The following is a 22,399-nucleotide window of genomic DNA, read 5'->3' as shown; positions in this document are numbered from 1 at the left end:
TACCTGCACTAATGCAATATCCTAAGCTCTTTAATTAATTTACGCCAATGCTATGCCCCTCCAGGACCTTCTCAATAGTCGCGAAATGCCCATCTAGGTCACAAATGTCTTCGATGATAAGTTAACTTCCACAGTATCTTTCCGGGATTTTAATCATTTAACTGTTTAATATGCATACCTAAGGTAATGACATACCACCATCCCGTTATATAGCGGAGCAATCAAGTCTATTGTAGTTCGACTGAAGAAGCCGATTGCCTCATAGGTATTTATATACCTATCTAGGATGCTTAAGCCCAACACTAATATTGATAGTCAAAACACTGACTAGGATATTATATTTCTTGCCTAGTCTTTTAGAACTTTAGTATCGAAAAAGGACCTAGGATCTTGGTATCAATACTAGATAGTAAGACTTTTATAACACGTATTATTGTAGTAGGCCACTTGTAGTTGATCATATTCGTGAGTCCCTCTGGAGTTTTTTTTTTTTCATCTTATATTCATCAAGTATTGTTCACAACTCATCGTGGATTTGCTCCAACCTTGGTTGAGTCATTATTTATTCTTTCGTCTAATAAGTTTACTGAGATAACCAACTGGAGTTTTCTATCTAAAGACTTGAGCACTCAGTGAACTCTGCTTGGACCATGATTCATTAAGCGCCAAACAAATTGAAATTGATTAATTCTCATGATTTAGTTTCACGTGTCATATAATAGCACAATCACAATAACTACTATAGTCACAACTAGTCCAGGTGTGTTAGTTTAAAGTGCCACTTAGATTGACTCAGGAGTGAGTTGGGCAGTTTTCATTTACAAGTAACTACACGACATAAATCTCATCTACAGAATCGCATATAATTTCTCGGGCAACCCATAACTGCGTATGGAACCCAACATAGCTCATCTACCACTAATTCGCATATACTACCCGATATATACTATCCATCATCATGCCAGACTCTAGACCAGCCCCGCAAGAAGTCATCACCCGACACAAGACAATTCCACGCATGAATCTTCCAGAGAGTAGATGTGTGTGGGAACGAATTTTCATATTAGAAAAGTAGCTCACTTAGTTATAGTGTACTCTTAGTTTCAGAGGTTTGGAGAAAGTTACCTACCACGAAGCTTCTCTGAAGGAAAAGAGGGAAGATGAGCGATGATTTATCGATTTTTCAGGTCTTACAACGACTTTCAGTTATTGGACCTTCTAGTTAGTCTGCGGAAAGATCGCCTTGTGTGTTAGCGTAGCAATCTATATGACTTCACTTCGCCTCGGAAAGCATCAGGGGGATGAACATGTCCCTAAATTATGATTAATCTTGCATGAATATAGGAATGCCAATGCTGCTTCTTATGTGGCTCTCATCCTATTAATATTTACTCTATTATCTTACAATTTAGGCTTAAGTGAGTCTTCGAGTGAACAAACTCCATCCCTCATAGCAGCCATCTGCTTCCTTAGTATCTTCCCCGTCGCATTTTTCGACAACCTCTTGATCTCCCAGACTCCTCCCCTGAGCTTCTTGTAACCGCTCACCTGACTGTCAACCGCCTGATGTACCTCCTTGAGAGCCCTTTTCTTTTCTTGCGGAGTCTTGAATCTATCTTTCAATATGACCCAAGCTGTCGGGAGTTCCGTCAATTGACTTTCGTCCCAGAGTGCACTCACACCCCCTTCCACCACGTTAGGATGGGCGTTAATGTAACTCTCTAGCTCTGCTGGCGATACCTGGAAGCCTTTATACTTGATAAGGTCTTTTGTTCTCCCTACTACGCTTATTCGACCTTCTGCGTCGATGGTGCATACATCTCCCGTGTTGTACCATCCTTTCATCGGAAACCCTTTCTTATTTGCTTCCTCGTTGAAGGCGTATCCTCGCGTGAAATTCGGTCCCCTCAACCAGAGCTCGCCTGGTTGACCTTCGGGCACGTCTTCTATACTTCCCTCTTTCTTGAGGCAGGCCTCAACGTTGGGTAATAACTTGCCTGTCACTCCATCTGGTGGCTCCTCGCTTGCTTTCTGGTATGCGACATATCCGGCAGCTTCCGTCATTCCATACACTTGGATGAGCTTCCACGGCGCCTTGCTTAGCAGCCGGTCTTTAAGATCATTCTTTAGCGGACCGCCGACATTGATATATTTTGCACGACTGAAATCGAATCGACTGGTTATATCAGAATTTGCCATCTGAAGGACAACGCTTGGCACACCTTGGAAAGTTGTAGCTTGGTTCGATCCGACTAGCCTCGCAAATTCTTCGATGTTGTAACTTGGCATGGCGTGGTGCAGCATCCCGGTGTAAGGGCCCAAGAAAAGCGGCAATGTGGTCATGGCTATATGAGTCCATGGCGTGAAAGCTACCGTCCGAGAAGACGGATTAAATTGCTCTCGGTCATGTGCGACGAGTTGATAACAATTTGAAACGAAATTGTAGTGCGTCAGCTCAACTCCCTTCGGTTTGCCTGTGGTTCCAGATGACAGGTGAATTGATGCAAGGCGATCTGTCGTATCGCGCCAATGAGGGATTGGTAAACGCTCTGATGAGATGTAGTCATCTGGTAAGTGAGGAAGTCCGTTAATTTGAGTGATAATCGTTATTATTTTAGGCTTCTCCCAGCTTACTCCTTGGTCGGCAAGCTCTTTTTCAGCGACTCGTAAGGCTTCCTTGACAATCGGAACTGTGGCCCCGTAGGATACCACAAAGTGTGGTCTTGCGACAACAAGTCCATGACCGATCTCCGTAGCTTTTAGTGCGTGATTAATAGGGCATACGACGCCGCCCGTCCAAAGTATCGCGTGGAAGATCTCGAGAAAGTCGACACTATTAGGTAGAATAATGGCCCATCTTGCTTGGTCGACTGGCTTCAATTTTATTTTGAGACCTTTCGCAATCTTACCAGCTCGGTCGCGTAGCTGTCCGATCGTAATACTTCGATTCGTTAAACTATCCTTGGCGATTAGATGAGACTCAGGAAGGTCTGAATATGCTGATCTATGGAGGAGTTCTGTTAAATTCAGATCTTTAGGAATGTCTATTGTGTCGGAGCGATAGACTTTCATGGTTGCTCGAGAATAGTAAGGCCCGTGAATATAAGCTTATTAAGGAGCTACCGATAGAGATTTGGATTAATGAGTAGTAGATCGACAGTTGAGCTGCCAAAAATTGATATCACAAACAGCCTTCAACAAGACTCTTGTTCCATCGTAATTATCTCTTTACACAAGTGACCTCATTCTCGTTAATATTTACTAACCTCTTTTGCCAAGTTTAATGCTTGCTCCTATGTATGTATGTATGTATGTATGTATGTATGTATGTATGTATGTATGTATGTATGTATGTATAATTATTAGTTATTGCCGATGTGATGCTATCTATGGGTGAATGCGCCGCGAATCCTCTAGGGAAGTTCCGATTGCAAGGTAGCCAATGGAGTATTCTTTTCGTGTATATCCGCAAATAGTATTTCTTACATGGATACCATTCAAGTGCCTACCTATGTAGGTAATCGCTAGATACGACTATGTAATTGTAACGATCAAACGTGGGATGAGAGCGGGCTCTATGTAATTAATCCCCGCCTCAGGGGTAGAATATGCTTATATCGGGGTATAGTATTCTCATCCTTACAGCGAAGTAGAACTGAGAGAGTAGAAACATCAAAAATATGGAATTATTAGTCTTTGGGTGAGTTAGGTTGGCCGAGAACCATTTAATTATTTAGCGATAGGATTGAAATGCCTGTATACCACCCACTTTGGGCCTTGCCGGCAACCAGGTTCTGGAAGAGAATTCGGCAACTTGAGTGTCGCTTAATAGACACCAGGTATGATGATGTTAGCTTCATGCTGGCGCCGGAAAGATGCTTTGGGAACTAGTTATACTAAAACAATTCAATTAAACAACTTTTCTGGCTTTTAATAACTACCTACCTAAGTTATAAGTCCTATGTTTGATGAAGTACCTCTTATCATGAGCAACGTATCTAGATATGGTGTAAATATGTAACTGTTTATCGATCTATCTACATCACATATACCCCTCTGTATTAGTGCAATATAGGTGCCACTTTAAGTGTTTTAGTTGACCATTTTCTCTTGATTAATGCTGAACTGCCCCCAATGCCGAAGACCCTCCGCTACAATAGCTGCCGAAGCCGCCGTGGGGCAACCCAAAGACAACGTCGTTTGTCTCAGTATCAAGGACTCTAAGTTTATCTTAATATAAAAAGTCTTATATTTATAGGTAGCAATGGTGAATCTGGTCATAGTCCAACATCCTTTAGGTATTTTTATATGTTAGGTATTTAAGTAAATGGTGATTGTAAATAGTAATATCTTTGGTACTTACCTCTTATGTACCTAGAATTCATTTTCGCAATGATGCCAAAGTTGCGGCACAGAGCTTAGTTTCCTACTGCAAGGACTGCTTTATCGACGGCCAATCTCGGTGTTAATTACGATATCTGTTTTCCGATTTCCTTCTTTTTAGACCCTAGAGATTCGTTATATGGTTCTGACAGCAGAGAGCAACGTTCGTCTCGAGGTCTGAGCGGTTCCATACTTGGTGGATCGCTTTCCCGGGGTGTCTGGCATTAACTGTGGTATGGTATGCATGGAGTGGACTTGGCGGACCCCAGTTAAGAGTTGGCGAACTTCCGAATACGCTTAAGCGATGATACAACCTCGGTTTCTTCTAGTGCAGGTAATTTGTTTTGGTCGTATATATCACAAATCCAGCTACGAATCCAAGAGTTTCGCCCCGTAGTTCGATATAGTACTATGTAGACTTTCTTGCGTCCCCCACGCGTTCGCATGATTGGAACCGAGAGTCATTTCCTGCTAATCAAGGAGACGAGAAGCCGAAGAACATCACTGCCGAGAATATCTGTTTCAGAGAAGAGGCTCTAAATCATTCGTGATAACACATTAGATCCATACCACTCTTCGAATACATCGCAATACGAAACTTCACTATACACTTTATAAAGTCATGGCGCCGACAGAGACAGAACCGCCGGCAACGCCAGCTTTCCTGAGACTATCATATCCGGCACCTCGTGTGCTCCTGATACGAATGGATCGCCCAAAGGACTTGAATGCAATGTCTACGGCGGCTCAATGGGAGATGGATTCCGTCTGGAAATGGTTCGACCTCGAGCCTCGTCTAAGCGTGGCAATCATCACGGGAACTGGCCGTGCTTTCTCGGCGGGAGCAGACTTAAAGGAATGGAATAATTCCATGTCGGATAATGCAGACCCGAAGAATCGTATGGGCAATGCACCGGCTTTCAAACCATTGAGTCGTCGACTTGGAAAGAAACCGGTGATCGCAGCAGTAAACGGGTTGGCAATGGGTGGTGGATGCGAGTTTGTCATCAACTGCGACCTCGTCGTCGCCGCCGAAGACGCCTACTTTGCGCTTCCAGAGGTGAAGAGAGGAATAGCTGCAATCGGCGGTGCGTTGCCGCGACTAATCCGTACTATCGGATTACAGAGGGCATCAGAATTCGCACTTACCGGCCGGAACGCCACGGCGCAGGAGATGTTCCAATGGGGCATCGTCAACAAGGTAGTGCCGAAAGACCATGTGGTAGCGGAGGCTGTCAAGTATGCAGAACTTATCGCGAAGAATAGCCCAGATGCTATAATATGCACACGTGCCGGCCTAAGGCAGGGATGGGAGACGGCGAGCGTGGAACGAGCCGTGGAGTGGACGCTGGAAAAGGAATTTGCTGAGCTGCAAAGGGGAGAGAACATGTTGGAGGGCCTAAAAGCGTTTTCCGAGAAAAGAGAACCTCAATGGAAAGGAAGCAAGCTTTAAGATACCCTACTACGTTGCTTGAGTCAGAATATAGCTTCAAATGAATTTATTTACGAGTCAGATAGATAGAGAATGCCTGGAAGAGATCTGCATGAGGATACAGAGGTATTCTGGAAGCAGGGTATACGAAGATCAGAGGCGAAACGATTGGCTGTAGATGCTGTGTTAGTAAATCTCGTCAGATTTCGTACATGATATTCACATCAAGTATATCATCATGTACATAATTATAATTCCTAACCTAGACACTTGTCGAAGGTTCAACATATTCTAAATGCTACTTTCCTCTATCGTAACTAACGTTGGGATCAATTTATATTCGTTCAGGGGTGGCATGACAAGTGCCGCTTGGCATATGCAACTAGAAGGATGTTGGATGGCATAACGACTTTGCACCATACCTGAAACTAATTGACAAGATACAAGGGCTCCAACGTCTTGCAGTTCTTGGTAGACACCGTAACATTTGAATTGCAAATCCTTACCCGGGGCACCGCGAACGAGAGGCACAGGCCCTAGCATTTTTTTTCGCCGAGCCAATGCAGCTCGCGGTCGTCCACTCGGGTTGATCTCCTCGTCTTCGGCCGCATCTGTGGCGGGTGCTACGAAGGTCGTGCACATTAGGTTAGCGAGGTATCATCAGCTCCAGGATATGCCTACAAACCCATACTGAAGTCACGTCTTCCGTGTTCCCTAAGCGTATTTTCTCTCCGACGAGCCTCTACTTGCCACCCGCTTCAGGAACTAGGTCCGGGTTGAACTATTTTATCTAGACAGCGATCTGCTCGGACCCCCCCAGTATAGCAACTTACGGTTGCTTAGTATGGTAAGTTCATCATAGCCATCCTAGCTAAACCAATAGACCCTTTCTATAGGATCTCGACGATCTCTAGGAAGACTAAAAAGAGGGATTCCCACTTACATACTTTATTCTCCCACCGTCGATCACTCATTTCACGGCCGCATACCCCTCGACAGAGCGGCAGCCTTCATTCTATTGTCCCGTGCGGCTCGACTCTGTCTGGATTCTCTCGTTTAAAGTGCCTCTATAATATGGACAATAAAGCTCCGGTGCCCGTTGAGCGGGTTGAGAAGTTTGGCAAGGAAGTAGATGACGATGCTTCATCGATTAGGTCGGCGGCAAGAGGAGATGACTTGCCAAAGGGTTATTTCTACTCTATCGGATTCCTTGGGGCCGTAGCCGTGAGTAGTAATAGGCCATATAACTCAATATATTTTTGATACTGACGATAACCAGGGGTTCTGCTTGTCGGCTATATCAGCTTTCATCTTCTTACTCTTGCCAACCAATGTGTTAACGTACATCAACGCAGATATAGGTAAGACTAAAAAACATGATAACTATAACTAGGATAAAAAAGGAGCTCTATTAGATTAACAATAGATTAGGTCCAAGCCCTTATATCTCGTGGGTTAATATCGCTAGGACTCTATCCCTATCCTTTACCTATACGATTCTCGGTCGATTGTCAGATCTCTTTGGACGAAGATGGTTCTTCATTGGAGGCAATATTGTTGCCCTCATCGGTATCATCGTGTGCTCAGTCGCCCAGAATGTCGATAGTTTAATCGTGGGTAGTGCGATCTACGGTCTGGGGGAGACAGTTCAGTTGAGCTTCAATGTGGCTGTGGGCGAATTGGTTCCTAACAAGCATCGCCCGATGGTCCTATCGTTGATCTTTGCAACTAACGCACCAATTGCCGGCATTGGTCCTATGATTGGTAAGATATGGTTTAAATTTTAATAGGCAGGAATAATAACTGATTTTCGCGATAGCCCGGGCTGTATTACAGCACCCTAACATGGGATGGCGATGGTGCTACTATCTCAACATCATTGTGGTTTCTGTAGCGATAGTCCTACTATTCTTCTTCTACCACCCTCCAACTTTTGACCTCCTACACGAACGAAAGACTAAGACGCAACTACTTAAGCAACTTGACTGTGAGTTTGATTACCCCTTAATCATTGACACGAAGCTTATGAGGATCAGACGTCGGAATCTTTATGTGGACTGCTGGTCTCACTCTCCTACTCATGGGTGTGAGCTGGGGTGGCACTATTTACCCCTGGAAATCAGTCGCGACTATCTCTTCGATCGTAATTGGAATTGTTCTTCTTATTGCGCTATTCGTTTACGAAGCATATGCCAAGCTTGAATATCCAGCTATTCCAGTTCAGTTCTTCGCCAACCGAGGATTTATTAGTCTTGTCGCTTGCGCTACAGTTGCGACTATGTCCTACTACTCTGCAGTTCTACTATGGCCTCAACAAGTCAAGGCTCTCTACACTTCCGACATCACCTACGGTGGTTGGATCTCTGTAAGCATGCTTATGTATAAACAGGGTATCATTAAGAAACTAACTGGGAATCTAGTGTACCGTGGCCAGCGCTACGGCCTTGGGTCAAGCATTTGGCGGTTTCTTCGTAAAGTGGGGAGGAAACGTTCGATACTGGATTATCTTCTCGACTTTTTCCATGGTCGCATTCGTCGGTGCCTGCGCGTCGCTTACTCCAGATACCTTAAACGCTGGTATTGCTTTCACGATGATCGGTCCTTTCTTCGTTGGCGTCATCGAAGTTTGCGCACTCGCACTCGCCCCCCTTTTCTGTAAGCCTGTCGATATTGGTCTTGCGTCCGGCCTGTTGGCTTCAATTCGATCCGCCGGTGGTTCTATCGCCGTAGCTGTCTACAGTAGCATCTTGTCGAATCGTCTTGCTTCGACAGTCCCCGCAAATGTTGGCCCGGCTGCAATTGCTGCTGGTCTCCCGGCGGAGGAAGTTCCTGCTCTCGTTGCAGCAGTCCTAGGAAGTAAACTCGCTACTTTCCCGGGACTGAGCGACGCCGGAAAAGCTGCCGTTGCTGGTGTGTTACCAATAGCATACTCTCAAGCGTTCAAGACCGTATACTTAGCTAGTCTGGGATTCGGAGGTATCGCCATCGTTGGCTGTCTCTTCTCCAAGAATGCTCAGAAGCATCTCACCGATAAGGTTGAGCGGAAGATGCACGGGAAGGTAACCGGGAAAGATAGCCCAGACTCCGCATCATCGGCATAAAGGGGGGATTAATTGAGTCAAATGTTGTGTTTGTCTTTATCCTTAACGAAAGGACGACGTCTAACGTAGGATTCGTTTTACATGATTTGAACGTATCGTACTTATCTAATGCCTACCTACCTATGTTATTACCGTTCTAAACAATGATACCTATTTGTATTTAAGTAGCAATATTTTAGCGAAAGGTGGAAATCTGATTTATATTATTGATGTGAGAATAGTACCTAGTTGGCCTGCTATTGGTCCTTCTTAGGTCTGCAAACCTCCCTATATTCATGAGACTAATATTATTTTTGGTACTCTTACACAGATGTCGTTATTATGAATATACTATTATTATAGAAGTGACTCAATATTTGGAATGGGTTACCATAAAGGTTTAACAGGCATCTGAATTGAATCAACTTATAAGCTTAATCGGTCCGGGTATGGAACTAAAGAATTGGACCGACGCTTATGGTTGGAGAGATTACCGCTTATGGAAATAGAACAATGATCTGATTGGTGGAGTTGAGACGATAGTGTTGTTGACAAGCCCTATAGAAGTATATTGGAGGGGATACTAGCGCTGAAGGATTAAGTTATGTTATTAAGCTCTACAACGTGGTATTCGGTGCAGCATTTAGCGAACTCTATTCGTTATAGAAGCTACTGATCTCTTAGGTAATTTAACTTGCTTCCGTTATCTTAGGTACCTCTTAAACAAATCGACATATAAATTCCAAAGCTACATAGATTTAACAAGTGACATTAGGGAAAGCCTCAAAGTCTCAACAGGATCAACATCACCCAACCACCTATTTAGCGAGATTACTTATAGCCAGATACTTGGGGAAATGGGAAGCTACCCCGCAGTCGTCTCCTCATTAACCCCAGATTTACTATGCAAACATTGGCATAAATGTTTGGCACACGATGGAGAAGTGCAACGTTGACCTGGAACTATTCCGACCGTTCCATAATACTGCAAAGGAACTGCAAAGGATTCGACCTGGATCATCCTAGCTTTTTGTATAACTTGCTCACCCCCCATGCATGAGTGATTTCGAATCGCGAATGAGATTCCATGCCTTATACCTAGGCACTCGCTAAGATGGAGCTGACTTCAGACCGCTTGGGCAAGATCCGGGCAAGAGCTGGGAAATATCGTTCCACGGCATCGGATCCGCATAAGAGGGATAGGAAGGTAGAAAGAAGTATATAAGATGGATATCCAGGTTCCATGCGAGTGCGTTCCACCTAGGAACCTTCCCCCTCTTGCCTCTCGTCAGTCTAAGCGACACACCAGTAGAAGTTAGATTCACTCCCTGGCTACGTCAAAATGAAGGGCATCTTATCCTCTCGGCTTGTCATCCTCACTTCTTGTCTGTGTTTAAGTACGGTCACTGCCCAGGTCTTCGACCCGAATAAGGGCAGCTCATCGGGATGGGATCCAGCTGTAGTCGGAACGAATAAGACCACCAATGTCACCTTCTCGAATCCCGTCATGACCCTCAATGTTGGAGATCCTTTCATGACCAAGTACACTGCCGACGACGAGGACTGGTATCTTTTCACATACACAACGAACTCTAATATTACGTTGAAGCGTTCGAGATACCTCACTGACAATTGGGATAATGTCGAGAGTAGGGTCGTCTTCAATCCGGATCCTACTAGCGGAGAACCATGGTCGACAAGCTTATGGGCTCCTGAGATTCATAACATATCCGGTTCTTGGTATATTATCTTCACTGCTACATCTGACGGTGATAACCCACCGCCGCTCCTCGACGCCATGTGCCCGATTAACTGTCCCGTATGTCTTCACCTTACAATAAAGCAATATAGTAATAAAAAGCGTATATTTCAAATGGGAATCTAGGAGTTAACATAAACTACAATAGGCAATTAACCATCGTATGTTCGTTCTTGCAGGTGATGGGCCCGATCCTTGGACAGCTAAATTCGAGATGAAACCTATGCTGGATACTTACGACATGTTCGCTATCGATGGCACATATTTCCACTTCGAGGATAAGCTATACCATATCTACTCCTGCTGGGAGCAAAAGTACTCCTCATGGCCGGCCAACTTGTGCATCACGCGCATGTCAGACCCGTGGACGATCAACTCGACACTCTCCGAACGCCGGATCATCAGTATACCAAACGAGCCCTGGGAGCAAGTCCCGTATGGCCGTCCAATACGACTTGCGACGAACGAGGGACCTCAGCAGCTCACGAACCCCAAGACGGGCCAGAACTTCGTCATCTACTCGGCAGCACGCGTAAATACGCCATTCTACTGCCTAGGTATGCTTGAGCTTGTTGGTAACGACCCAATGGAGTACCAATCGTGGAAGAAGCACAAAGATGGATGCGTCTTCCATCAAAATACAGCGACGGGAATTTACGGTACGGGTCACGCAAGCTTCGTCTCTTCGCCTGACGGCTCCGAGGACTATATCGTATACCACGCGCAGACGACGCCGAACCCAGCTTCAGACCTGTTTCGCACGGCTCGGATACAGAAGTTCACATGGAACGAGGACGGCACACCTAAGTTTCCACTTGCGGAGAATGGTCCCTTCTCTGTTCCTGCTGGGCAGAAAGCTCTCACGCATTAATAGACAATAAGAGTTACGATAGAATATATATTTGCATAATAGATAATAGCGAGTATTTTTCTACGTCAATGCGACTCTGCTAATATGATAAAGAGCCTATAATATATACATTTCCATATCCTAACGGCTGTATAAACCCCTAATCTACCTACCTGTATATAATACATCCTCTCGTCCCAAGCTCTTTTTTCGTTTATGCAAATTCGTTCCGAGTCGTATAAATAATACACACAACCTTCCTTTTACCATATATATATAGGTACCCAACCCTAGACGCCCAAATTTAGATATACCTACAAATTAACCCAATCCCATTATCGCGCTTTTCTCGCATATACTTCTTGAGCATAAGAACATCATATCAACCCCCACCACGCAACCATCGTCGCACCAACAACCAACACCTCAGCAGCCCATGAGCCCACCCCTTTCTTCGTCCTCAGCGCCGCTGCACCGCTCTCCGGCTCAACCTCCTCGGCAAACGCACCGATAATGTTCCCGCGCGGCCAGTACTCGCACGCAAGATACCAACCGTAATTCCCAGGACACAGTTTCGCTCCACAACCGACGTCGGTCGTATCGCGCCATACTAACTGCGTAAAATGCCCCGTCGCCTCGCTGAACCCCGGGTCATCATAGTTATACTGTGCATCTTCGTTACCCCATAGATCTACGCAGTCTCCTACGTCAGAGCATCCCAGTGCTAGGTTTTCGCCATAAGGGCCTCCTGAGTGCTTCATGCGGCAGGTCTCTTTTTGGGAATGTGGCGATGAGGAAGAGTGTGAAGATAAGTATCCCGAGGCGAAGGCCGCTAGGGTGTCGTTCCAGCGGACCGTGGAGGCGTTGTGTGCGGTGCGGTGGAAGTTGGTGCTATTGATGATGGCGGAGGTGAAGGTGTCGTGGTTGGTGAATGAAGGGACTTCGCTGGGGATAGGAGGAGCGACGGTTATGACGATTACGGTTTGGCCGCTGACAAGAGGGACAAGGAGGAGGGAAGATATGAGGAGAGAGCGTATGAGGGCGCCGAAAGGGGATAAGGCTTTAATTAGTGAACGGGGGTATATAGCCACCATTGAGGCTATCAAGAGGTTGAGGCCGGAGGGTATTGTATAAGTCGACAGTGGGTTAAGAATTATGGGCAACGCAACAAGTCTATATTCGACTTATACGTTTTAGATTATTGATAGCAATATCCAGCTTGCTAATTGATTTTCCCTTCTAGAGTAATGAAATAAAACTTGGCAATTAATAGTATATGGGTGATGTAATTGTATAAAACAAGGAAGAAGACAATACCACCCAACTCAACAAGAGAAATAATACTATGGTGACTTACAAAGGCCTTTTTCATCCCATCTTTAAAGGTGAACAAAAGAATCCAGGTCAACCCTGACTACGACCCAGACTCACCTCTTAATGTTCCTTACCTGTTAATGACAATACGACATCTAAGCGCGGGCGGCTAAGGACCCAGGTCAGAAGGTTTTTTTCGAAGCGCAGATGGCGTGGAGCTGGCGAGTTTCTAGGAATATGAAGACATATATGTAATAGAGCTAAGCTTGACACGGATGACGTAGCCGCTGAAGGAATCGTAATTGGCGCTTCTCAGCCTATCATGAGTTGGCGCCACTGTCGAGGGGAAACATTTGGAGATAACTTCCTTGGCAGGGGAGTTTTCCATATAAAAAGCGAATAAAATAGGTAACTACCTCTTGGTTAAAGTATGGATTATATAAGCTTGTTAACAATTAGTTATACTTTTTTATTCTATAGTTGTTATGAATGGAGTATATATCGTATCGCATACTTGAATATTTCCATTTCGTCAATAATTCCATAACTAATACCTTTTTTTTTTTTTTTTTTTTAAACATGATATATATTCTCCCACCACTCTATTCAACGCTCACAATGCATTAACCCCTCTTAACCCCTCTTATGGAAGCAATACACCCCTAAAGCGGGCTTTATTCGCCGCACACGACTCCATCGCCTTCGCCGCGTCCGCAAGCGGATACTTCTCAACCCAGCATTTCACGCCGTGATCAACCGAGAACTTAATCGCCTCCTCGGAATCCAGCGCGTGTCCGTTTGACCAGCCGTGCACGGATAAGCTCTTGATATTCATCAGCAGCGTATCGAACGGGACGGGATCGTGCGGCGGGCCCAACACCAGTAATTTCCCTCCAGCCTGCAGCCCGCCGACTAATGGACTAATAGCAGCTGCATTCGGTGCTGTGGACACGATCATCGCTGCACCCCCTAATGCTTGCAGGGCCTTGACTGGGTCTTCTTTGCTTGCATCGATGTAGCCATGCGCCCCGAGCTGTTCGGCGAACTTGCGCTTCGAGTCGCCGGAGCTGATGGCTACGACGTGGTATCCCATCTTGTTCGCGTACTGCACGGCTAAGTGCCCTAGGCCGCCGACGCCCTGGACCGCTACCATATTTCCCTGTTCTACGTGCATCTTACGCATCGAGTTAAACACGGTGACGCCGGCGCATAGTAATGGTGCGGTTTCTGCTGGATCTACTTCTGAAGGCACGCGTACGACAGCTTCTTCTCGGAGGAGTGTGTACTCGGCATATCCACCGTCCCGGCTAACGCCGTTGACTTCCTGGTTATCACACATTTGGAATTGACCGCGTGCGCACTGACGACATGTCCAGTCGTGGCCTATTAGTTATTAGTCTTATTGAATTTCAGTGTATAATATCAGAAGGGTAAGAAGAAACTGACCTCCATGCCACGGCCCGCCTACTCGTTCACCACCCTTAAACCTCGTCACGTTGCTACCGATAGCAACAACATCGCCAACGAGTTCATGTCCCGGGACGCGTGGGTATACATCGTCGCCATACTCGCCACGTTGCGCACATACGTCCGAGAAACACACTCCGCAGGCAAGTATTTTGACGAGGACCTGACCAGGACCCGGGAGCTTTAGCTCTCTATCCTGGAATTCGATGGGTATATTTTTCCCCGTCAGGACGCCGGCCTTGAAGGTCTTCGGTAACGAGTCCGCCATTTTCTCTTTGGTTGATTTATTTCGAGGTAGTAAAATGCCTTATTATATCAAGTAGGTAGGTAAGGTCGATATTTGTTTCAACAGCGAGATAACTTTTACTACTAAGAGCGAATCAAGTTGATAAGCAAACGGCTACGGAAGATGGAAATTTAAGTCGAGGTATAAGACAACCACAATAAGACAAAACGAGACAAGACAAGACAAAGTTTTAATATAGGTAGCTAGGCGCATTAACCAGTAAAATCATCTCCTACTTTACAAAGAACACTCCGATCTAATTATCGTCGTAATAGCTAGGTATCTATGTAAGACCACATGCCTACGATAAGGTGAGTTACTTTCACTTACTTACTATGTAAGCTTATACCCACAACCCGTTCATCACCGAGCCAATAACGGGCGGAGCACCTCCGAGCCCGTCACCACCATCGCGTACGCTGTGTGATCCGTGATCCGTGATACCGTGATACCGCAATGCCAGTGGTTACCCCTCCTCAAGCGACGTCGTACGGCAGCGCACATAGTCGCAACGTAGATCGGGTAAATTGCCTAGCTCATTATTAGCATATACATACCATGTCTGAGCAGCAAAATCTGGGTCTCGGAGTGACGGAGTGGCGGAGTTGATGTCTCACCGGGAACTGTTAGGTGCTACGTATACTACATATATTACATTCCATAATTTACTTACCGCCTCAGCCTGCTCCTTTTTTTTTCGTTTTCTTTTTCGGATATAGGATTTAATCCATCAAGACAAAGTGAACACGTAAGGGGGCCTTTATCTTAATCTAAATACCTCCCCGTAAATACGTTCCAACACCGCTATTATTATGTTCTTAACAGGTAGGTAGTCGATTACTTACTTACCTATTCTTAGACAATGGCGCCAGTCTTATGTAGGTCTCATGTATCCCTATATCTAGTAACGTTGGCATAAGCCAACGTAACACGCGGCATGATAACATAATTTTATCAATTCTCCATTAGTCTCGGCTAGAAACCCTTCAACCACGTAAATACTGAGGTATCAATCGCATTATGAAATATCATACTATAACTATCGCGCCCCTAATGTAGCCAGCGCCGCCTGCAGCTCTCTCACTGCCGTTGGTACGTCCTCGAAATTCAGCGCTGAAATTGCCCACTTGGCGTGTTTCTGTGCTTGCACGATCGCCATGTCATCTGTATTCAGCGCACCCGAGGACCCGCTGTTACCGCCGTACTGCTGCGCCGGGGCTACCGGCTGTGAAGGCTGTGAAGGCTGTGGATAGTAATTCCGACTAGCTGGAGGTGCCTGGGGAGGGACCTGTCTCTGTGGCGGCGGCACGACTGGCGGTGTAGGTGTAGGGCGATAAAAGTCTTGAGGCGTTGAGGCCGCGTCTGGTGGCGAAAAGGGAGCAGGAGGTAATCCGGCTGGATCGTGAGAGCTATGACTGGGTATTACCGGGGGAACTCCTCTGGGATTGAAGGAACCCGAGCCTGGAAGGGGCATATTCGTTGTGGATGGTAGATTTAAGTCATCTGGGGCGCTGGGGAAATAATTTCCTGGGTCTGATGTAGGCGGGCCGGGAGGCGCTATAGGAGACACTTGCTCGACCCCTAATGTTGATGGAGCTGGAGGTGAAGTTGGCGCAGATACGGGCGCAGGGAAGGTTTGATAAGATCCGGTCGATGTTGGATGTGGTCTACCATCTTCGTCGGGCGCGTCCTCTATGCTCACTGGTTTGGGATGTGTACCTGCAAGCATCCGCACTTCTGGGTCGTTCGGGTCTAGTGCCGGCGGCATCTCTTCATGTTGAACCTCTTCCTGTTTCGGGTTTGACTCGTTGGGATCTCTTCCCTCTTTGACCGCCTTCAGTATGCGAGCAGCATTCCACTTTGCGTACTTGACCTTCTCTTGCGTCTCGGGGTCAGGCGTTGCCCAGATATTAATCAGTTGGAAGAACGTCGCCGCGGCCTCAAATGTACTTGCTGTCTGCCTATATTAATTATTAGCATCGGTCTATAGGAACCGCATTACTCTGTAAGTAATTCGTACTGTGTGACTTTGTTGGCTTTCAACGGTCGTAGCGCTCTCTCGAAGGTCTCTTGCGCAAACTGCTCCACGTATGCTTGACCAGCTACATCGTCATGAATTGCATCGTTTCCTGCTTGATCCCCCTTGATCTATGCGAAGATAAAACCTGGTCAGCGCATTGTAACTTGGAACAAGTGATAAATATCTTGCTATCGTACATTCTCGAGTTTCTCCATAAGGTTCGTAGTGAAAAGGTGGCATTCTTCGTCGGCGGAGTGTAGGTTTTTACCAAGGATCTGATTTACAGCCCAGTAGAAGCCTTTAGAATCGTAACGTTAGCAAGTAGAACTCGTGTTAATACGACGACGACGACGACAATTTAACTTACACCAATAAGCTATAACCGGTTTCGCGGCTTCGAGTTGCGTAGCGCGCACGATGAAGGGCGTGATGCCAGCCTGTTTTAGCTTCTGAGGTATGTTGGCCGCCATCGTGGACGTATATGGTCTTCTTTAAGAAGCGCAATTGAGATTCGATGGATTGTAAAGATGCTCGGGATGTATTTGAATTAGTTAGTACCTAGTATATAGACGGCACCTGAATATCAGCGGTTCTTAATTTATGACCGAATTGGGAGAAAGCAAGGTTATTTGGACTAAAATTCGTGATAATGTAAGGTGAGGTTTAAAGCTAGACCATTGATGTCTACGGGTATGTAATGCGTAACTTGCATCAGGCACGACATTTCCAAAACTCCAAACCCCGCTGAAGTCACTATCTGGGTATCTGTGCTAGGAGGTACCTAGTTCCCCACTTCTGCGGGCAGCTTCGGTGTTATGTATTCCTTAAAGATAAGCTGATAAAGATGAGAGCTCGCGCCACAGATTTCTCATCAATATAATGGATGTGTTCCGTACTCTTTCTAGCCACAATGTACCCCAGATTCTTCTATCTGACCAATCAATTTCAATCAAGTAAGCGGGGCAGAGGGGCTTGCATATATTAGCGTCGTAGTTCAACAGCGAATTGGATCGAATTTCCACGGTGGCCTTTTGCTCGATTTAGTACCTAAAGAAGACAGAAAATCATTTAAAGCTTCACCTCTGTCTCTACCACATATCGTGTGACGCCAGTGACCGGATGATCTGTCATGTTCATGTCCAGCATCTCTTCGATTATAAACATATGGGAGTGGAAACACCTCACGGTTTGATGTAACTCTTTCTTTTTCGTTCATCTCATCCAATTCTCTTTTTTAGCTTACCCTGTGATTTTTGCATTATCAAGTCTTATACCTACTTATACCTACCTCTTATAACTATACCTTATTCTATCGTAAGATTTTTTTACCAAGACAGGCCATGCACGCCTTCAATATCAACCCTACTACAGCAATTGCTGCGGTGGCTCTGCTCTCTGCCCTGCCGACTGCCCAGGCTGGCTTATATCTTAAGAGCTCGCCCGTAGTCCAGGTAGACGCCAAGAACTATGATAGGATAATTAACAGATCAAACCATACTTCTGTAAGTATACATGCCTATATGTATATATATATATATACCGTAATAATAGAAAATTAGCCAATAGGACCAACATAAACTAATGGGTTTTATTCTAGGTTGTCGAATTTTACGCGCCATGGTGCGGCCATTGCCAGAACCTCAAGCCCGCCTACGAAAAGGCAGCTAAAAACCTTGAGGGTCTTGCCAAGGTCGCCGCCGTAAATTGTGATGAAGATGAAAACAAGCAACTATGCGGCATGATGGGCGTCAAGGGTTTCCCAACGCTCAAAACCGTGCGCCCTGGCAAGAAGGGGAAGCCGATCGTGGAAGACTACAATGGTCCTCGAACCGCCAAGGGCATTGTAGATGCGGTTGTTGACAAGATCAACAATCACGTAAAACGCGTAACGGATAAGGATCTTGATTCCTTCCTTTCGACCAAGAACGATACGGCCAAGGCTATTTTATTCACGGAGAAGGGTACTACGAGCGCTTTACTAAAGAGTATCGCCATTGACTTCCTCGATGTTATCACTATTGCGCAAATTCGAGACAAGGAGACCAAGGCGAATGAATTGTTTGGCATCAAGTCCTATCCCACTTTCGTATTACTACCCGGTGGCGATAAAGAGAGCATAGTATACGACGGAGATTTGAAGAAGGATGATATGCTCAAGTTCTTGTCGCAAGTTGGCCAACCAAACCCGGAGGCAGCACCCGCTAAATCAAAGGGGGAGAAGAAGTCTGAGAAGAAAAACAAGAAGGCGTCTCCCAAATCTTCCGACTCCAGTTCCAAGACTACCTCAACTGAATCGGAAGAGTCTACCGATGCTCCTCCTGCTGAAAATTCCGTCGAGGTCGCTCCCCCTATCCCAGCTATCACCGAGGCGGACAAGCTAACTCAGGAATGCCTGAACCGAAAGGCTCACACCTGTGTTCTTGCTTTCGTGCCCTCCGCTCACGGAGAGATTGCAGAAAAGGCTTTGACTAGCCTAGCCGAACTAGCATTCAAACACGCCCACGCCCACCGCCACTTATTCCCCTTCTTCGAGGTTCACCACGACAATGAAGCTGCCGAGTCGGTATTCAAGAGTTTAGAACTCTCAGGTGAAGTTGAGATTGTTGCTATCAACGGCAAGAGAGGATGGTGGCGTCACTACGAGGGAGATTTTAGCTCTGAGAGTGTTGAGAGCTGGATTGACGCTATCCGTCTTAGTGAAGGTGCCAAGAAGAAGTTGCCAGCGGGCGTTATTGGCGAGGTCGTCGAGAAGCCGACAGAGTCTGTTGAGGTAAAGATTGAGGAGGATGTTAAGGTCGAGGTCGAGACTGAATCTAACACGTCCACTAAGGGTGCCGAGCCGACTCCTGAGGCTACACCCGCGGTAGAATCGAATGAGGTACCCAAACACGAAGAGCTATAAGTAAGGACTTTAGGTTAGTTAGTATAGTACTAGGTTTTAGTTTCGATCGGGTATAATAATAAAGCAAAAATGCCATATTAAATTTCCTGACAAGGGTTGACTTACCCGCGAGTAAATGAACCTCAAACCTGAACACCTGTCATACTATACCGCCAACCCAAACTCCTTCATAATTCTCTCATCATTCTATTAACTGAACTCCTTCGACGGAGCCTAAGCATCAATATCCATAGCCATACTGGCACCCTTCTCTATCGCCCCTTCAGTCACCATCCTATGTCCCTTATCCCTCACAACCGAATCAAGATACGCGCGTATATTGGCACAGCCGTCCGCCGCCGCGACCATCATTCCCTCCAACCTACTAACCTGGACTCTGCTCTCACAGACAAGTACGACGACCTTATCAGTAGCGCCTAACGTACCGACCGTCAAAAAAGGTAATTCCTGTTCTTCTTGGTTATTCAAGTCAATAAGCGGGTCAGCATTCTCGTCAGCCGCCGAGTGCGAGGATGTACTACCCGCGCTACAGGCGACTAAGTAATCCGTCATAGGGACACCGGCATCGACGAGCGCGAGAGTCGCAGCGTTGATGAGGCAGGCCAGGAGGCTACCGTCTTGTGATAGGATATGTAGGGATAGTGATATAGTAGAGCGCGGGAATAGGTGCGTGTGTAGGACCGCGGCTAGGGATTTAGCGAGAGTAGCTTGGAGTTCTTGGATGCGCCTATTCGGACAGACTCATTAGCATTTGTTCTCTGTACATCTAACTATCCAGACTAGATACTTGTTCAAAGGAAAAGTTACATACTTATCGCTCCTTGCCCTCTTTTTCCTATCCACGGTACTAAACCCGCCGACCACAACACTAACCAAGATATCCGCAGCATTGGTTGTCGAAGCAGAAGTTAATGAGCTGGAACCAGCGGCGGAGGCAGAGGAGGCGCCTTGGTTACGTCGCTTTCCGTCTTCGCTGGGGCCGGTAACCACGCACATGATTTTCGTATTGCCCATTTCGAGGTATGAAGATCCGTCGGCGGCGGCCTGCGTCCGGATCTGGCCGCGCAATTGGCGTAGCTCGTTCCATCTGCGACCGTCGATGCGCAGGAGCGCAAGGTTGTAGGTTGATGTGTCGAGGGGCATTTTTATTTATTTTAATATATATTTTTTATATATATCCTTCCTCTTCCTTTGCTACTTCCAAAGGGCCTTTAAGTGAATTCGTCGGTAAGTTTACTATTTGGTAGATTATCAGGAACCTAATTTGTTGATCGAATATGTAAGTTGATTAATTCAACTTTATCTGTCTTAAGGTTTAAAATTGTTTGTTATCGGTTGTAAAGCACCTGAGCTCTATTTCGTATCTGCCCGTTAGAAATTTTTGGTGGGGTTCCGTGCTACATTCCCCAGACCAAGGCCCAACTTTGTAGCTACCTCTAACTTGTATTAGCATTTATACTAGGTACTCCTTGCTTATATAGAAATAAAAGACTTGTCAATATTTTATGTATGAAGGCTTTAATTTGAACACAACTACCTAGAGATAAAATTACATATCATATACAATAAAAGTGTAATAGATAATACAGTCTTCATTGAGATGCTATTGATTCCCTCCTATGCCGCTACATTATCCAAATGAGAGGTGAATTCCGTACATAAGACAGGTTGCTATAGCCATTGCTACGATAAAGAATAGTAAGGAATAAATAACCCGCCCTTTGTCACCTACTATCTGGCTATCCTTACCATTTGCCTATTCTAATTTGAGCGGGTTATAATACTTTCAATGAAGAATCCGCGTCCTTGTCCTACACTGCGACCATAATGTCTGTATTTCCGTGATCTTTAATAAGGGGGGCGTTGAGGTCCAGCGCGGGAGGTGGTTCTACCTCATCCGCATCAGTCCATCCTCTTTCCTTACCCCAAAGGATCTTCAACCCCCGAGATTTCACTACGTCAATTAGCCCGCGCATGAGCACCCCTGACTTCTTCACGTTAAGCCAAGCCTCGAACTCAATCCGTTCGACCCACGGCATCTCGTCGAGAACATTAGTTAGTAGCGACTTCGAAAATCGCTCATAGAAGTTGTCCGGCTGGCGGAATCCTCTGAAGAAATCGTTTCCCGGGTCGCACTCGACGTAGACCGTGATCTTAGTAATATTTACGCAGTCTGGTAATCCTAACGCAGGGTTTACTACCCAACCGCGAGGAGGGCTACTCCAGCCTGGACCCAAGCGTAGCTCGAGAGAGGTCAAGCTAGCTCGCTGACATGGCTTCATACGGGCCAAAAGCGGCTTCTTGGTTTTGAAATAACGTCCGGGATGCGTCGGGAAGATGCGAACAGGGTGTGTACTGTAGAAAAAATAAGACGCTTCCCGGTATATGGTACTACAGGATCGCAGGATAGCTAATTTTTGGTGGATCCTCTTATAGTTGTCCGGATCAAGGTCAAGTACTCCGCCGGTATTGGCGAAATGGTAACCGTATACCTTCAAGCGCAGTTCGGACGGTAGATCGAGAAATCGAAAGGGTCGAGGTTTCTCTCGTTTCGGTTTGCGTAGGTCTGACGCTGATGCACCTAGCGTGAGGGCGCCAATCTGTAATTTGGATACCTCGTCGCTAACATCGTATTCGGCTTCGGAAGCGTAGGTCAAAGGGTAGGCTGAACTAAGAGGAGTAGGAAGGGTGGAAGAGATAGGTGTCGGGCCCGAGGCATGTCTTACAGCCCGCGAGCCTTTCGCCTTGCTAGGTTTATGACGCATTCTGTATATAATTATGTATATATCGAGTTACTCTAGGACCGCAGGTGACTCAAACAACGCGACGAAACTACTATCGCGCGACAGTCGATGTAAGTTTATAAGAGGCGATGCGAGGTGAGAAGGAAGGTTCTGAGCTAAGAT

At 46.0% G+C, this 22,399-nt stretch overlaps 10 protein-coding genes across 11 annotated transcripts; 4 read left to right on the top strand and 6 right to left on the bottom strand.

Moving 5' to 3' along the window:
• Positions 1 to 1,401: 1,401 nt before the first annotated feature.
• GL218_07782 (putative 4-coumarate-CoA ligase 3) lies at positions 1,402 to 3,072 on the bottom strand (the record flags this gene model as incomplete). The annotated part of the gene is made up of 1 exon (XM_033584556.1): positions 1,402 to 3,072. One exon carries the CDS (start codon positions 3,070 to 3,072, stop codon positions 1,402 to 1,404), a length of 1,671 nt encoding a protein of 556 aa, XP_033441322.1.
• Positions 3,073 to 5,005: 1,933 nt separating this feature from the next.
• Positions 5,006 to 5,836, top strand: GL218_07781 (the record flags this gene model as incomplete). Of its 2 annotated transcripts, none has more annotated exons than XM_033584555.1 (1): positions 5,006 to 5,836. In XM_033584555.1, one exon carries the CDS (start codon positions 5,006 to 5,008, stop codon positions 5,834 to 5,836), a length of 831 nt encoding a protein of 276 aa, XP_033441325.1. The 2 variants fall into 2 exon arrangements, with proteins under 2 accessions (XP_033441325.1, XP_033441326.1); XM_033584554.1 differs by having other exon boundaries at positions 5,255 to 5,836.
• Positions 5,837 to 6,889: 1,053 nt separating this feature from the next.
• GL218_07780 (putative HC-toxin efflux carrier TOXA) lies at positions 6,890 to 8,916 on the top strand (the record flags this gene model as incomplete). The annotated part of the gene is made up of 6 exons (XM_033584553.1): positions 6,890 to 7,039; positions 7,095 to 7,176; positions 7,247 to 7,579; positions 7,635 to 7,802; positions 7,852 to 8,180; positions 8,236 to 8,916. The coding sequence occupies 6 exons, from the start codon at positions 6,890 to 6,892 to the stop codon at positions 8,914 to 8,916; spliced, it is 1,743 nt and encodes a 580-aa protein (XP_033441324.1).
• Positions 8,917 to 10,237: 1,321 nt separating this feature from the next.
• On the top strand, positions 10,238 to 11,525 carry GL218_07779 (Extracellular exo-alpha-(1->5)-L-arabinofuranosidase; the record flags this gene model as incomplete). The annotated part of the gene is made up of 2 exons (XM_033584552.1): positions 10,238 to 10,714; positions 10,803 to 11,525. 2 exons carry the CDS (start codon positions 10,238 to 10,240, stop codon positions 11,523 to 11,525), a joined length of 1,200 nt encoding a protein of 399 aa, XP_033441101.1.
• Positions 11,526 to 11,881: 356 nt separating this feature from the next.
• On the bottom strand, positions 11,882 to 12,598 carry GL218_07778 (Cell wall protein PRY3; the record flags this gene model as incomplete). The annotated part of the gene is made up of 1 exon (XM_033584551.1): positions 11,882 to 12,598. One exon carries the CDS (start codon positions 12,596 to 12,598, stop codon positions 11,882 to 11,884), a length of 717 nt encoding a protein of 238 aa, XP_033441102.1.
• An 863-nt stretch (positions 12,599 to 13,461) lies between these two features.
• GL218_07777 (alcohol dehydrogenase) lies at positions 13,462 to 14,553 on the bottom strand (the record flags this gene model as incomplete). The annotated part of the gene is made up of 2 exons (XM_033584550.1): positions 13,462 to 14,201; positions 14,265 to 14,553. The coding sequence occupies 2 exons, from the start codon at positions 14,551 to 14,553 to the stop codon at positions 13,462 to 13,464; spliced, it is 1,029 nt and encodes a 342-aa protein (XP_033441103.1).
• A 1,057-nt stretch (positions 14,554 to 15,610) lies between these two features.
• On the bottom strand, positions 15,611 to 17,061 carry GL218_07776 (Vacuolar protein sorting-associated protein vts1; the record flags this gene model as incomplete). The annotated part of the gene is made up of 4 exons (XM_033584549.1): positions 15,611 to 16,532; positions 16,592 to 16,719; positions 16,789 to 16,889; positions 16,959 to 17,061. 4 exons carry the CDS (start codon positions 17,059 to 17,061, stop codon positions 15,611 to 15,613), a joined length of 1,254 nt encoding a protein of 417 aa, XP_033441104.1.
• An 870-nt stretch (positions 17,062 to 17,931) lies between these two features.
• Positions 17,932 to 19,493, top strand: GL218_07775 (uncharacterized protein; the record flags this gene model as incomplete). Its single annotated transcript, XM_033584548.1, has 2 exons — positions 17,932 to 18,093; positions 18,189 to 19,493. The coding sequence occupies 2 exons, from the start codon at positions 17,932 to 17,934 to the stop codon at positions 19,491 to 19,493; spliced, it is 1,467 nt and encodes a 488-aa protein (XP_033441105.1).
• A 213-nt stretch (positions 19,494 to 19,706) lies between these two features.
• GL218_07774 (Exosome complex component ski6) lies at positions 19,707 to 20,636 on the bottom strand (the record flags this gene model as incomplete). The annotated part of the gene is made up of 2 exons (XM_033584547.1): positions 19,707 to 20,220; positions 20,305 to 20,636. The coding sequence occupies 2 exons, from the start codon at positions 20,634 to 20,636 to the stop codon at positions 19,707 to 19,709; spliced, it is 846 nt and encodes a 281-aa protein (XP_033441224.1).
• Positions 20,637 to 21,304: 668 nt separating this feature from the next.
• On the bottom strand, positions 21,305 to 22,258 carry GL218_07773 (putative 3 exoribonuclease family protein; the record flags this gene model as incomplete). Its single annotated transcript, XM_033584546.1, has 1 exon — positions 21,305 to 22,258. The coding sequence occupies one exon, from the start codon at positions 22,256 to 22,258 to the stop codon at positions 21,305 to 21,307; it is 954 nt and encodes a 317-aa protein (XP_033441106.1).
• Between the last annotated feature and the right edge of the window lie 141 nt (positions 22,259 to 22,399).

Source organism: Daldinia childiae (genome assembly GCF_008694065.1).
Source record: "Daldinia childiae strain JS-1345 chromosome Unknown Scaffold10, whole genome shotgun sequence".
Taxonomy (NCBI): domain Eukaryota; kingdom Fungi; phylum Ascomycota; class Sordariomycetes; order Xylariales; family Hypoxylaceae; genus Daldinia; species Daldinia childiae.
Note: the sequence above shows the minus strand (reverse complement) of the source record. Positions and strands in the feature narration are given on the sequence as shown.